Consider the following 16,364-nt stretch of genomic DNA (forward strand, 5'->3'; position numbering starts at 1 on the left):
GACGAAACGGCCTCACCTAGTACCATAGACCCGTCTTGCGCCCATCAACGCACACACACACACGCGCACACATCTTTCATTTACACAAAATTGTCTATCGTAAATGACGGAACGGGATAGTTACCGGTTTTGATAACAGAGGCGTTGATTCGTAATGGATCTAAAATTTAAAACCACAGTTGACATTTGTTGTTCAGCGCGAAATACAGGGAGTAACAGAAATTGTGATAGAAAATGTTATCTATGTTCAAAGAGTTGTTACCTTTCGAGAAATAAACTAAAGGTGGCCGTACACTGTTTACCTGGAGGTAAAATATTTGATATTTTTTGACAGATAAGGTTTGATTTGATATTTGTACAAACACTATTTTGTTTGCCACTCTTCAATTTTAAACAGTAGTAAACAATATCAAACACCGAACATGGAAAAAAAATCAACTGAAATATCCAAGGTAACCTAACCATGTACCGACAGGTTCAAAGAACAGACTGAAAAAATATTTTAGGCATCCAATAATTGAATATTTGCTTGTCGTGTTTTGTGTAGAATATATTTGATCAGTACACGTTGACCAAATTTTATCTGTCAAAAAGATTCAAATATTTGGCTTCGGTCAAACAGTGTATGAGCACCTGTCAAAAATATTTTTTCAGTCTGTTCTTCGAACCTGTCGGTACATGGTTAGGTTACCTTGAATATTTCAGCGGATTTTTTCCATGTTCGGTGTTTGAAATTGTTTACCACTGTTGAAAATTGAAGAGTGGCAAACAAAATAGTGTTTGTACAAATATCAAATCAAACCTTATCTGTCAAAAAATATCAAATATTTGACCTCCGGGCAAACAGTGTACGGCCACCTTAAGACCCATATTGTAGGGACAACTAAGACGTTCTCCAAATCGATAACCTTTATTCTAGCGTTGAAGTGAGGTTATAAATTTCCTACTAAATTTGTAGGAAATTTATAACCTTACTAGAATTAGAATTTTGTTCCATCGGTTTTTAATTTGTACATCTAGCTAAATTATTTTTCTTTTATCTACTTACGTTTAGTGTCTTTAGGGTAATTCGTGATCTTTTTTATAATTTCTGTGTTTACACGTGAGGGTAGTAAATATAGTGTGTAAGTAACTTATATTAGATATGAAGTTCACAATTTTAACTATTGTTTTAATCTGTTTACCTGTATAAATTTTTAACTACTAGTTATAGGATAATTTTAGAAATAAATTTAATATTCAAATCACTTTTCAATTTCGCGGAATCAGGACACTTTCTTTCTTCTCCAGCCTTTATGACATTCAGTATATGTTCTATTGTTTTTAGGATAATTATTCAACATTGTTTAGGTAGAAGTGAGTAGTACAAGGCCTACAAATTCTAGATACGACGGAACAAACCTACACTGCAATTTGTTTTACATCCTGATGATGGTTCGTTGCAGCTATGGTCGCAACAACCCAACTGAACCAGAGACTTGGCTTGGCGGACATTCTTCCATATCTTTCTATTTATAACATCAGAGAAATAATTGTTTTGCGCCTATATTCCACATCGAGTTTGTTTCATCTTTTATTTCCCATTCATTCGATTAGTTCATATTCAATTGAATTGAAAAAAATAAAAATAAAAAAGAGGTAATTCATGAAAATAAAGATGAAGGATGCTGTAGGCACTGATATCTAGTGATCTGGTTCTTCTGTCCATGTTTCCCTGGCCGACTGTGGAATGCTATCTATCACAGGAAATTTCGATTCTTACTCACTCTCGATTTTTGATTTACTACCATTACTGCCATAACCGGAATAAATCGCAGAAAAAGTGTAGTAGAATAGAAATATTGGGGCGCGGGAAAAGTATGATGGGTATTGACGAATTTACGAAAACCTGAATCAACTCATGCGAAACAGATGTCTCACCACAGGTATAAACGCTTCACAGGAAAAAAGCGTAATTTCTATTAAATTTGTAATAGAAATATTTCGTTTTCGTTTATCGTTTTTTTTTCGGAGGACAATAGCGGATGGGGGCGAAGTCCCCATTAAACGAGGATAAGGAATCGAGGCGGTCCAAGCCGCCAGGATGACGCGATTCGACGGAAGCGGCAGTGTCTCGCACGCAAACCTGTGTTCCACTGATTGCCCGGTTATTTTGAAGCATAGAATACGATCCTTTAACAATTTCCGACCGAGCTTTAGCGAGCGTCGGACAGCATACGTTTACTCGGTCAATTTTTGTTTTGAAATACAATATCAAACCACAATATTTCTAGCCTACTACACCCATACCTCGCTATACGGTCGCTTTTTATACGGCATTTCGCTATAACGGCCCTCTTCAATTGAAGCACGTTTTCGATTTACAGCCTAAAATGAATCACTATAACGGCAAAAAATTTTTTTTCAATGTCGATAAAGTCGTTCTCAGATTTTCGTGAAAAATGGTAGTTTTGTTCCTTGTCGCAAAATGTTTAATCCTTTTTTTTTTGTTTTTTCATTAGGGTGCCCATTTCCATTTTCGGGTGGTCCCAAAAATCGTTTTTTCCCTTTTGTCCGAAAAATACTTTTTTTCAAAATCCTTAACTTTCAAACTACTGGACCGGTTCAGATGATCGACATATCAAATTAAAGCCAATCAGCTAGTCCTTTTCGAAAAAAAATTACGCTTCTAAAAAAAATACTCGATTTCGTTTTCGTAATCATTTTTGTTTTTTATAGTTTACATGGTCTCGGGACCAAGGGTGCTATATATTTTTATTTTTTTCTTGAAAGCTGAGCGTTTGGCATTCTTGTTATTTTTTAGAGTCTGTGTATATTTTTCATTTAAAGGAAATAAAAATATAGAATGCATTTTGAATGATAAACCATGTTATAAGTTAAGGAATTTAGATTTCTGTACTTAATAGAAACATGTTATAGGTTTGAGCTCTAGACTAGAACTAATTTATTTATTGTTTCGTCATTTTATATCTGAAAACAAAAATTATTTAATTACCCGTATCGCCACAGGCGGATTTACTATATCTCTATTAGGAAGCTGCTATTTCTTTATTTACCCATTGTCCTTGCTCTATGGCTACCCTCCTTCTTCTATGGCTGTATATCTGGCGGTGGGTCTTAATGTTGGGATCTTAACTTAAATGTAAGTAATGTAATGTAACTGTAATGTTAAATAAAAATGTAAGGCAAAATCTGTTGGTATGCGGAAAACCCGAAGAAGGGATGGTCCGATTTTAGCCTTCTTCGTGTTGTTGTATTCGTCTCTTCCCGTAGATCAATATAGTGGAGAGAAAAACCGGAAGATTTTCGGAAAACTCTGAAGGAAGGTCGGAAAACTCGGAGAATTGAATCCCCACAAGTTCGAAAATTACATCATAATAAGCGTTGTTAGTCCATTCGATGTTAGCGCTATCGAAATTGATCTTTGTTCGTAAGTGGAAATGGATTTGCAGGCGAAATAACGCATTACCATATCCTATATCTATCTATATAAATAAAAATGTGAGTCAAAATCTGTTGGTAAGCGGAAAACCCGAAGAAGGTATGGTCCGATTTTAACTTCCTGTATTTTGTTGTATTCGTCTCTTCCCGTAGATCATTATAGTGGAGAGAAAAATCGGAAAATTTTCGGAAAATCATGAATTCCCATTAAATTCCCACATGTTCGAAAATTACATCATAATAAGCGTTGTTAGTCCATTCGATATTTGCGCATTTCCATATCTTATATCTATAAATAAAAATGGAAGGCCAAATATGTTGGTAAGCGCAAAACCCGAGGAACGAATGGGTCAATTTGAGTCATCTATAATTCGTTGTATTCGTCTCTTCCCGTAGATCAATATAGCGGAGAGATAATTCGTAAAATTGAATTCCCATATATTCTACAATTAGCTAAGCGTTGTTAGTTCATTTGATGTTGGCGCTAACGAAATTGATTTTTGTTTGAAAGGGGAAAAGGATTTTCAGACGGAATAACGCATTCCTATATCTTCTATTTATATAAACAAAAATGGAAGGCCAAATGTGTTGGTGTGCCCTAAACACGAGGAAAGAATGGTCCGATTTGAGCTGTCTTTATATTGTAATATTCTCTGTATCAAACATGTATTCCATGCAACGGAGAAACATGTTATTTCCAAATGCTTGAAGAATCTTGAACGAGAATTGTGTCTGAAAATAATTTTATATTATAAGGACGATTTTTTGTAGAAGTACTAGACAATTTAAAGTAAAAGGAAATTGTAAAGGGTCAGAGAGTAATCAATCAATGAAGAATTCAGTGATTGGACTAACTAACGTTCACTCAGTAAAAAAACGTGGATGTTTGTAAGTATTCAAATCAAAAAATCGATTTTGGGCGGGACGAAGTTCGACGGGTCAGCTAGTATTTAATAAATTTGGAACCTATCTGATTGAATTTGTATTAGAATAATTGATTCCTTATATGGCTTTTCGATCTGCGGCCAAGTTTCGTGGAACGAATCTAGGCCGCAAAGCGAGGTATGGGTGTACACTTTTTTTGAGTGACTGTTTTTGTTCAGTTCTGTTGCGATTTATTTCGGGAACCACCAGCCTCAACCTCAACAGCGCAGTATCTCAGCTTATCTGTTTTTGTCAACCCAATAGAAACCTTTTCCACCATCAAGAGTGTGCGCGTTCCACTTCATATTTCGGCCACGTTATACTACAATTCGGGACTTAGAAGGATAATGTATAATGGTTTGGAGAAGATTCTTCCAATGTGGACTAGTGCAGAATGTTTCTCCATCAACACGAATGAACACAATATTATTAGTCAGGAGTACATCGAGGTGTTCGAGAATCATTTGCTGCCGTTTTTGCACCAAAACCAACGTAATTGGGTATTTTAACAGAATCATAGAAGCCGGGATCAGATTTTGGACTGCCCTGCTCATTTATCAAATTAACACTGAAATCGCGTTGACGGCGGAATGATGTCGACATTAGTTTGTATGAGACCAACTATTCTTTATCAGATTAGTTTTAAATTGCTAAAATTTGTATGAATTTTTTTTCTTCGCGTTATTTGCCGCGTTATCTGACCCTAATTTAAACTATTTTCTATGAATTTTCAGATATTCTCACCAAAACTCATCATTATAATATAAAATTATCTTTAGACGTAATTTTTGTATGATATTTTTCTACTTGCAAGAAAAAGTGATTTTCATTTACATAGAGTACTAATTTGATTTGGGAAAAATAATTTTCATTCATAATTTTTATTTTAAAAGTGTTCATTTCATCTGCAAACCCATACTGTCATGCTAACTCCCCCATTTCGTAATACGAAGCTCAATGCAGTCAACGCGGATTGATGTGAAAAAGCAATGAATGTTTCGCCATTCTGAAAAGTTACTCAATTTTACATACTGGATACCGTGAGAGACTGTTTACTCGATAAACTTCTAATAATACTTACAAGGTGTTCAATTAGTTCGAATGCACTTTAAAAATGTGTAAAAAAATGAAAATACAAGATTTTTTTTTCTCTCACCTGTTTATTTTATTAGGCTCTAAATCAGCTGTAACAGACCCGAATTTATTCTTGTACATTTTCATACAAGATATTCTTAGCTGCATAAATTTTCATCGAGGCAATGTTTATTGAGAACCTTCACGACATGTTAGCTAGAAGCTAATATGAGTTTCTCATCAGAAAACACGAGCTCCTGACCTACGTGCTGGGAAAGTATCAGTTTGGCTCTGTCCAGCCTCTTCTCCGTTGTTACCTTCGTTACTCCGTGATCCTTGCTTTTTTGTACGCCTTGTATCCCAAGTCTTTCGTCATGATGGTGTGGGCAGTTCCGATCGACACATCCAGGTTAGCTGCGATCTTCCGATCGAGCGGTTCCTTTTTCGACGAACCCGCCACCTCACCACCTTGATGGCTGATGGCGTTCTCGTTGAAATGGCCGCCCGGAGGCGCGGACCTTGGACGAGCCCTTTTCCCGGTACCGACGGATGCTAGTATAGATGAAATTCTGCTTCAACCGCCGGAATATGTCGTCTACTACGTCGGATTACTCCTTCATTGTGCACGGTTAATGCACAACAAATAACAGCAAATCGACACCGTGCGCGTCGGTTAGCCTACACTGAGAGGAAACATTAGTAAATATGACAAATTTTTTGGTACATGTTACTAATTCACTAGTCATTTTCTGCCGTACTAATCATTGGTACATCCGACGAAAAAAATTGGTAGGCAGCATGTCAAACAAGAGCACGATTTGTTGATACAAAGTTGGATCAATATCGACACAACGTCGGTTCAATTATATAGGATTTGTTGGCCTAGTTTTGTATCTCATTTGTAAGGTTTTCTCTTTAGGGATTTTTTTTGTAAATAATTAATTTACGCTCAAAATGCTACGTTTGATTACATGTTATTCTACATACTTCAAATACATTGATAGTAACTTATTCTATATACAGTTGGGATAATTCTTCAATAACAAGTAAATAACAAAAAAAAAAACAATAATTGTCATTACAATAATTCTACGAGCAGAGTACTAGGGGACAGGTCTAATCGCAGCGTCAACTAAGTCGATCCCATACGATTTTTCCATTGCCATCTGTACTCGATCATGATCCTGTTTCTTTCATCATTCAGGGAGAGGAATCATCTGGAATTAGCAAAAGCATAATGTGTGACCGAGAAGTGTCTTCCAATGTGCAATGACGAAACTTAATCACTTGTATTTGTTCGTATTTGTATCTTTTTTCTAGTTGTACGTTGAAAGTTCCATCCGAATCAAACTATTCATTACAACGCTCACAGAACAACACGTGCTATGAAGACAGAAAATCATCAACTACTGACCATATCATTGGACTTGATGGCGTAAAATATGTATATTACAAACTTGTACCTGAAGAAAAATGTAGCTGGGCTAATCCTTATCATGAACGAACCATATATCTCGAGGCGGATTTTCGTAGTGAATTTTGTGCCAATCATCCCAGGAAAACGGGGAATCCATCACATGAAACATTGTGTACACATGTCCTTACGGATGTATGTCTGAAATATACAGTTTCATATCTGTTTGTTTCCAATCAGGCAAATACAATTACAGTACCTCAATTTCCTCCATGATGTTTCCTCACAAATCGTATAAAAACATGCTCCGTCGGATGTGCGATAAAATGGTAAAGATTTTATGAGTTAATGCTCCACACAATCTCCACGTTGTGTCTCACTACTAGCCCTACTGGAAGCTTCCATCGATTGTTCGTTCTCCTCTTCTGAATCAAGTACATCGACGTTGTTTTAGCGATACGATTTCACTAGGTGCGTACTAGGTACTGTTCAAGAACTACGTCCATACTTTACTCTATCGGACGGCTCTGGTTTGATTAGTATCCGAAAAAAACAAATGTTCACCTCCGTACTGCATCCCGGGCTTCTTTTCCACCGGAGAAATCACAATCACGATGTGCGCATTTCGCAACTTCCCAAATATGACAACGAGGTTACTCACCCTACGAAGTAAAATGTACGAATCGTTGGTAGAGATGTATATTGCATTTGACATAATTTTTACATAATTTTGGTAATTTTTACTAAAAATGTGTACATTTTACCAATAATTCGACTACTAAAGATTTGGTAGCCGGGTTTACTAATGTTTTTCTCCAGTGTATATATGAGGCTAAAGCTGACACCAATACCAATACACAGAATGCACATGGTGCACACCTACACAACGATGAAAAGTTGTAATAGGCCGGATACCGGATATTAGAAAAAATCAATGATTTCACATTAACACAAGAAAAATCAGATTTGTTTTCAAAATTAAATTAATATATACACTGAAGTCGCTTTTTACGCGGTTTTCTTCTTCCGCGATATATTTTCACACGGATTTCGGAATTTACGCGGTTTTTTTTCTCACGCGAATTTCGTTTTTACGCGGCACGTATCAACCACGTAAAAAGTGACTCCAGTGTAAACAGATTTAATGTGCTGACTGATGTGACTTTTCACGAAATAAGTTTGTATTATATCACTGATTAGTATCTGAGAAATAAAAAGAAACAGATATCATGATTGTAGCATGCAAAAAAAAAAGTTTAATCAAATGTTAGAATATGGGTTACATTTCAAAGTAATAATTCACTGTTTGTTAGATCTTTACACGGATTTTGAAATTTACTCGGTTTTTTACACGGCACGCATCCCCCGCGTGAAAAGCGACTTAATTCATTAAAACTATGACTTATTATAACTTATGAAGGTTTAATTCAATTTCGTCTCTTATGCTTCGTTCAGTTTGATTTATGGTTAAATAAGTGTATTCTATCTCAGATTATAATCCCTGAAGACAGTTCCAAGTTTTGTAATCTTGAATGGAAATAATTGATTGATGTTCTTTGTTATTTGTATTCGTAGTACTTACTCTTTCTCGACTGGTATTAAAATTATTTCAATATATCCACAAAAATTTCATCATTGTGACCTTATCTGTTATTAAATGCTTAACAGAAAAATAAACTGTTCAATTTTCCTTTCAACATACTTGATACTCTATTAAGGGGTATTCATTCTATACGGAAAATATAATCATAATTCATTAATTTAATGTAAAAATGTGTTTATTACTCCCTAAAATGTAATCCTCGAAGCCAAACCACTCTCCGTTTCATCACTAGCCCAAATTGTAGCTTTTGTTCGACCATTGAAATTTAGCTGGATAATATAACAGAGAAACGTTTCGAAAACGTCTTTTTAACTGCGAAGCAGCTTTTGTGCAACACACGACGGGCTGCTGAAATGAGCATTTGCCGAAGCGTTTTTGAGGCATATGTTCGACTGACTAAAATGAAATCGAACAAATGTTAGAATTTTCAAAACTAAATAAACTCCGTAAATCAATTCCGTGTTTAGAAGTTTTCCAAAGTGTTTTCAATTCTCCACACAAGCTATACCCAAACAGTATTTTCCAAGACCAATGTTCCTGATTTACAGATTCCTGCTATTATCATTAGGGCTTCCTTTACCCGAAGGATCCTCCGTTCCTATCAACGGTCAGATCCAACAGTGAGAAACCAGCGACTTGAACAAAACCCAAAGTTATTTATAAGAGACTTTCACTCAAAAACCCGGAAAATTCACCCTGCAGATTGTGACCATATCTTGGACACCATCCACTAGTCGTGGTCCGTCAAAAATCAATCGATACAAAATCGTATCCGTGAAATCAGTTTCACTTTGTTGAAACCACAGATCCCTCACAATGAGCACCCATTTGTGGTACAAAACGTTGGTGATAATGTTCTTCTAGTAGAACGGTCCCGATTAACTGTTACGTTCTGACCAGAATCATTTTGAACGGTCAGGAAAACAGAGATAAGTCGCATGTTGCATCAAATCTAACACGAATTTTCGAGCGCTGTGTGCCACATTTCATTAACAAACAGGCAGAAGAGATGACTGACGAATGAATCGGTTGTACCATTTGGAGCGAGAACTAGCTTTTGGAGAAGTTGCAAGAATGGTGTTGGTACACCGACATGGAATAAAAATTTTGATGGAATGTTGTGACAAAAAGTTAAATAATTCTTCGAAAATGCTCGAATGGCAAACTTTTTTGAATTCGTTTTTTTAAACTTCTACACTTATTCATTATTTCTACAAAGTATATAAAATCTAAACAAAATGATATGACCAACAATAAAAAACATCTTAATATCATCAACGGGTCAATGTTGTTTATTACCACTTTCCACCACAATCACCGATGGTGTTCCTTCCACATTCCATGTTCTTCAATTCTTCTAAAAATTGTTATGTATTTAGCTGCGAGAACAGTTTTCGGTAGAACGTACTTTGTACAGAACTCATTGCTGCAAAAAAACTACTTTGCATAAACAAAAATATTTGAGATTTTTTATGCTTACCTATCATTGGCAGTCAACGAATCATATCTGAGTAACCGCACAAAATCCAATACGAAGCTGTAGCAATTCAAAGTTTGTTCATCATATTTCATCTGGTCCCAACCCCGTTCTCTAGCTACGTGGTATATTTGTCGATCCCATTCACCGAACCACGATTCAGGTACTTTTGCGATCAGCAGGCATTGTTTCCACAGCGATTTGTCTACGTTCTTTGAAGCGGTGTACATTAGGCCCGGGCTGTCAAATTCCACTATTGACCCTCGAGAATCGGTCAGAGCTATGTGTAAATTGATTCTATTATGAAAATCTCTCAAAAAATCTCCACGTGACGGTCGCAGTATCACAGAGCAGGGGCTTTCTGTGGCACTGATGAACGGATATGGTAAACTGGTAAGGAAGAATAATGATTTGGTAGTATTATTATCTATTTCGTGTCATAGCTATAGAACCACCCTTTTTTAGTTTCAACAGATGCGAAAGAAATCTTTCAAAATGATAAAATTATATACAATTTTTTCGCTTATAAAACTAACTCATAACATTCAGTGTTTTGGTTGGGCCTGAAACATTCGAAAAAAAAAACATATTGCCAAAGAATTTTGTTTCATAACTATAGAACCAGATGTTACTCCTCATTCGGCTCTGTTACAGCTGGATTGCTAAAAATGAGCCTAATAATTTAAACAGATGGGATAAAAACAAGTTGTGGATTGTTCAAATTTGTACCACGTTCTTCGCGGTGAAAACACTCGATTAAGCAGTATTTTGAATGTTCTAGTCTTGTAGATGGAGGCAGTTGCTTTTTCCCACTCTATATACATAATTTCCAACGAGCTTTTCTGTATCGCAGGAAACTTAAAAAAAGAGTGGTTCTAACGCCTTGAAGTACACTATATTACTGTAGAAAGGTAAAAAATACTTACGTGAAAGGCAGAAATTCCCTGCATTGTTCCAAATTTCCATTGCAAAGTGGACATCGGTTCGGTACCGAAAACATGAAAATATCATTTCCGCAGTGTTTAAAGCAGATTATATCAGGATCATTGCTATGCGGCATTCCAAAGAGAAATTGTTGAAATTTCCAATAAATCTGAAAACAATAGATACATTCATGGTAATAGTTTTGTTATGGTTAAAAAATAATTCTGTAACTCTGAAACTTCGTAAAAATTAATAAAAATAGATGAACTTATTTGGGAACGGATTGCCCATACCGTTCAAGCAACATACAAATCGTGCACTGGGAAAATTCCTCGTATTCCGAGGTGACTTGAGATCTCCGGAAACTAAAAACAAATGGTAGTCGAATGACACAATTACTACTGTAAACGGCAAATGCGGTATGAAATGGAACGCCTTTCCTTCGACGACTTTGGCAACATACAGCCGAGCGCTATTGAGCTTGAGCTTGGGTAGACTGTACAATTCGTAGTTGCCCTCCGTGATTGACATGAACCAACCAAATTGCACAAAGAACACAATGAATGACGCTTGGGACTAGCAAATCATTCTCGTTGTGCAATTTTCGGTGATTCGAGCTTTAAATTGTCAATAACGACGCCGGCCACGTACTTACAGTCACCAGGGGAAGGGAAGGAATATTAGTATGATATTCGCCGCCCGAAGGCCAGAAGGGTCGCCTCTATAGCGTGGTTCCCTAGCGTTTATCATGGAAGGGATAGTTGTTAGTGGGAATGGTTAAGAAAAATCAGGATTCACTGCGGTAAGTGATGTGATAATATAGACGTTCTAGAAACAATCGTCAATATGTTCCGTCATTCATTGCGCGTGTACTTTATCGCGCCACGGTGGAGAATTATCTTTGAGAAACCTGAGAAGGTAACCAAGAGAACTCCTCTAGAAACAATCGTCCCGGTAGAATACTCCATAACTTCTGGCGTATCCTGTATCAAGTTTCAATTGCGACGGCGGAGAGTTAACAATGAGAAACCTGATGAGGTAACCAATTGAAACCTTTTAGAGTCGGTCGACCCGGCGATAGGTTCCGTTATTCATTGAAGATTAAATATTTGAACAATGAAATAATCAAATAATTAAAGATTTGAAGAAAACAACCAGAACTGTAAATAACTAGTGACGGATATCTCGCACTCATAATTTTATCTGTAAACACAATCCAGATATTGGAATTATTGAACTTGGAGACAAAAATTTATAATTAGTTACGTAGAGCGTTTCAGTGTTCTACCTATGAGTTTGGCATGTATCTCGTTGCAATAACCCAACCCCAACTTAACATCTTCAAACTCCACTAGTAACGTTCCTTAGAGCTCAGCGTCGCTATTGCAAAAATTGCGACTTCTAAAAAACAAACCAACTGGTTAGCGTCACACAGTATCATCCATTCTGATTCCATTTTCGTAAAAAAAATTTCTCCGACTTGCACTGTCACGCGTATTCTAAAGCTTGCCATTTGGAATACATTCAAGGCCTGTTTTTCGACATAAGAAATCTCTCCGCCATCGCGATTAAATTTTGATAAATGGTACTTGTGATGAATAATGGAATGTGTAGTCGGCCAATGATTTTTACAGATTTCCTCTATTATGTTACTTATAAACAATCTCCGCCGATTTTCGAATTTTCGTTTCGTCGAATGAATAGTTAGAACATAGTCACATCACTTACCACAGTGAATCCTGTTTCTCACCTTCTCCCACTAACAACTATCGTTTCGATGATAATCGCTAGGGAACCTCGCTACAGAGGCGACCCTTCTGGCCTTCGGGCGGTGAATATCATACTAACATTCCTTCCCTTCCCCTGGTGGCTGTAAGGACGTGGCCGGCGTCGTTATTGACCATTTAAAGCTCGAATCACCGAGAATTGCACAAGGAGAATGATTTGCTAGTCCCAAGCGTCATTCATTGTGTTCTTTGTGCAATTTCGCTGGTTCAGGTCAATCACGGAGAGCAACTATGAAATGTACAGTCTTCCCAAGCACAAGCTCAAGCTCATCGAAATTTTATGAATTTTTGAAACTTCGAATTTTTGTATGTTAACAATCATCTTTAGCCATAAATTATGAATCCTGATGTGATTTAAAATAAAAAAAAATCTCTTCATCAATCTCCTTCCAAATGCAACAATTCTCGAGATATTTGAAAAAACATTCCTAATTTATTGCCTTTTTTAATGTTGTTTTTTTAATTTATATATGTATTTTTTATTTTTTTCATTTTTTCATATAAAATAGAAGTCATGTACAAAATTTAAAAATGAGTAAAACTATTTTTGACAAACTTTGTGGAACATCGAATTTCTATGAATTTTTGAAACTTTTGTACGTAAACAATCATTTTTAGCCACAAATTATGAATCCTGATGTGATTTAAATCAAAATCGCCTTCGCAAAATCGCAGCCCTTCTCAGGATTTTTGAAAAAAATTCTAATTTATTGTCTTTTTTATTTTTTTTTAAATTTTATAATGTTTTTTTTATTTTTTCATATAAAATAGAAATCATGTAAAAAATTTAAAAATAAGTCCAAGATGGTAAAACTATTTTTGACGAACTTTGTGGAACATCGGATTTTTATGAATTTTCGAAACATCGAATTTTTGTATCATTTTTAGCCACAAATTATGAATCCCGATGTGATTAAAAACAAAAAAGTTCTTTATCAATCTCCTTCTGAATGCAGCCATTCTTGAGGTATTTAAAAGAATATTTCTAATTTATTGTCTTTTTTATAGTAAATAGGCTCTTTTAATATGTTTGTCGTGTTATACCGTCATATTCATGAAATTTTTGAATTTGCTTGTGATTTTCAACAACTTTTCCAAATACATCATTAGGGTTTTTACAGGGTATTACAGTGACTGTCAACACTTTTTGGCTGGTTCGTCACTGTTACTTCCATTTATGGAAGAATGTCAGGAGTGAGAATTGAATTCATGACCCTTAGCGTGAGAGGTATGGATGTTACCACTACGCCAGATCATCTCCTCACATCATTATGGTAATAATATATGTTTAGGAGTTACGTTGAAGACATGTGCGTTAAAACTCCTGGGTAACACCATAATTTGTGGCTAAAAATGATTGTTAACATACAAAAATTCGAAGTTTCGAAAATTCATAAAAATTCGATGTTCCACAAAGTTCCACAAATGTAATTTTAGCATCTTGGACTCATTTTTAATTGTCTACATTACTTCTATTTTATATGAAAAAATAAAAAATACAAATATAAAATTAAATGAAAAAGCTTTTTTTATTTTAAATCACATCAGGATTCATAATTTGTGGCTAAAAATTCGAAGTCTCCGAAAATTCGAAGGGGTCTCCGTAGCCACATTGGTTGCGCGTTCGCTTAGTAAGCGATCGATCGTGAGTTCAAAACTCAGGGCCCCCATTGACCTTTTCTTTGTGTTGTTACAGAATAACTACGTCCACGCAATAATCATCAGCGATGGAGATCGATCCACGGTCGAAATAAGATCGATTCATCCATACAACAACAACTGCTTTGCTCTGCAAGAAACATCGGGCTGCTGTTCTATAAATAACTCAACAATGGATCAACGACTGTCTCCGCTGTCCAGTCTTAACTGGATTGGATAATGGAAAAACAGATAGAAAACTCTTACGCCTGAATGGCTACTGTGTAAATGTGTACCATTTGCAATGGTATAGAAGGGAATACTCTAACGCCGAAAAATGGCAACTGTGCAATGTGCTAATTATAGATATGATAAATATGTGACATGTACACGATTAAAATTCGGCTCTGTTACAGCTAAAATGCTAATGAGCCTAAAAATAAACAAAAGGGATAAAAAAAAATCATAGAAATTCGACTTTTCACAAAGTTCGTCAAAAATAGTTTTACCATCTTGGACTCATTTTTAATTTTTATACATGACTTCTATTTTATATGAAAAAATGAAAAAAACATATATAAACTAAAAAACAATAAAATTAAAAAAGGCAATAAATTAGAAATATTTTTTCCAAATATCTCGAGAATTGTTTCATTTAGAAGGAGATTGATAAAGAGCTTTTTTATTTAAAATCACATCCGGATTCATAATTTGTGGCTAAAGATGATTGTTAACATACCAAAATTCGAAGTTTTAAAAATTCATAAAAATTAGATGAGCTTGAGCTTGAGCTTGGGTAGACTGTACATTTTTCATATAAAATAAAAAACAAAATTAAAAAATTATTTTTTTTTGAAAATAAAAAAGAATACTATTTTTTTCTCAGCGTGTATTTTTTCTCGTTTTAACATCAATACTCTACAACTCTTTCTAAGACACTATTTCGGTACGACTCATATTTTTTGAGATATGAATTATCAAAAAATTCTCTTACTAAAATCGATACGCCCTTTTCAAAAGTTACGCTTGAGTAAAAAAACTCCCAATTGCTGTGGAAACCTCATATTTCCTCCAACCCAAACGGAGTACACACTTTTATTCGGATAAAAAATACTCATGTTTTGTCATTTGTCGGTTTAATTTTGAATTGTTCTCCTTGTATAGCGAGTTTTCAACATTTGGTTTCCCTTTCTATACGAAATGTATAAGTTTTTGAATTATGCCTCAGTGCCACTTTGCATACTGCCTATTAGACTCAGGAATGTGGTAATGGATCCACGTTCCATCCATTGTCACAAAACATCGAAAGAAGTTCACTAGATTACACCAAACCGGCTGTTGAATCATCAACGCGCCGCTGTTTTCGGTCGACAGTCAGCAAACGCGCCACCCATCGCGTGGATAGCTTTTTCATGTCCAAAATGTCGTGCAAGATGTATCCCACTCGTTCTTTTGAAATGCCTACGGCCTCAGCTAACTCGCGTAACTTCACTTTACAATCGTTAAAAATGAGTTGATGCATTTTTTTTTACGATTTCTGGTTTCGTAGCCTCTTTTGGCCTTCCAGAGAGAGGTGCATCTGCGGTGCTTGTACGGCCTATTTGAAGTTCACTAATCCACCGATAAACTGTTTTTCTCGAAGGAGCAGAGGTGGAATAATATTTCGTCAGCCACTGCATTGATTGTTCAGGAGTTTTTCCCATAAAAAACAATGTTTGATCAAAACACGATATTTCTCTTATTCCATTTTCTATACGAAGGCTCAGGTAGTGACACTCAAACAACTGTAGTTTGTGAACAAATAAACGTAATCTACACACAACACCACACAACGCGATGCAATACAATGGGCCAAAAATGTTTGATTGAAAATGGTGATACCGCCGACTATGGCTGATTTACCCTACGCAAGACTAATTGCCTTCTCCTGGCCGTTTTTCTACATAGCAACAGATTATTTTGGGCGTATATTGGTAATTGTCAGTCGTCTAACTGACGATGTGGAATTTTAATAACGTATTCATTAAAAAATGGACTAATTTCTGATGGCAATGAAAAAAGTCTCCTAATCCTAATGCTTCG

General features: G+C 35.7%; 1 protein-coding gene across 9 annotated transcripts in view; it reads right to left on the minus strand.

The window, feature by feature from the left end:
* Positions 1-5,520: 5,520 nt before the first annotated feature.
* The window catches only part of LOC129776295 (MKRN2 opposite strand protein), a 41,374-nt gene continuing 30,530 nt past the window's right edge, over positions 5,521-16,364 (minus strand). Inside the window, exons 2-8 of one of the 9 annotated variants that reach the window (XM_055781845.1) lie at positions 10,860-11,026; positions 9,937-10,323; positions 9,756-9,882; positions 7,113-7,515; positions 6,903-7,054; positions 6,719-6,822; positions 6,421-6,656 (exon numbers count right to left, since the gene is read on the minus strand). In XM_055781845.1, the coding sequence (XP_055637820.1) occupies positions 9,771-9,882; positions 9,937-10,323; positions 10,860-10,993 (633 nt within the window). In that variant the 5' untranslated portion in view covers positions 10,994-11,026 and the 3' untranslated portion in view covers positions 6,421-6,656; positions 6,719-6,822; positions 6,903-7,054; positions 7,113-7,515; positions 9,756-9,770. Of the gene's footprint in view, positions 6,123-6,416; positions 6,823-6,902; positions 7,055-7,112; positions 7,516-9,721; positions 9,894-9,936; positions 10,324-10,859; positions 11,027-16,364 lie in introns of those variants that run through there. The other 8 variants (XM_055781844.1, XM_055781848.1, XM_055781850.1 and 5 more) reach the window with 8 other exon arrangements.

The sequence above is a fragment of the Toxorhynchites rutilus genome, chromosome 3 (assembly GCF_029784135.1).
Source record: "Toxorhynchites rutilus septentrionalis strain SRP chromosome 3, ASM2978413v1, whole genome shotgun sequence".
Classification (NCBI taxonomy): domain Eukaryota; kingdom Metazoa; phylum Arthropoda; class Insecta; order Diptera; family Culicidae; genus Toxorhynchites; species Toxorhynchites rutilus.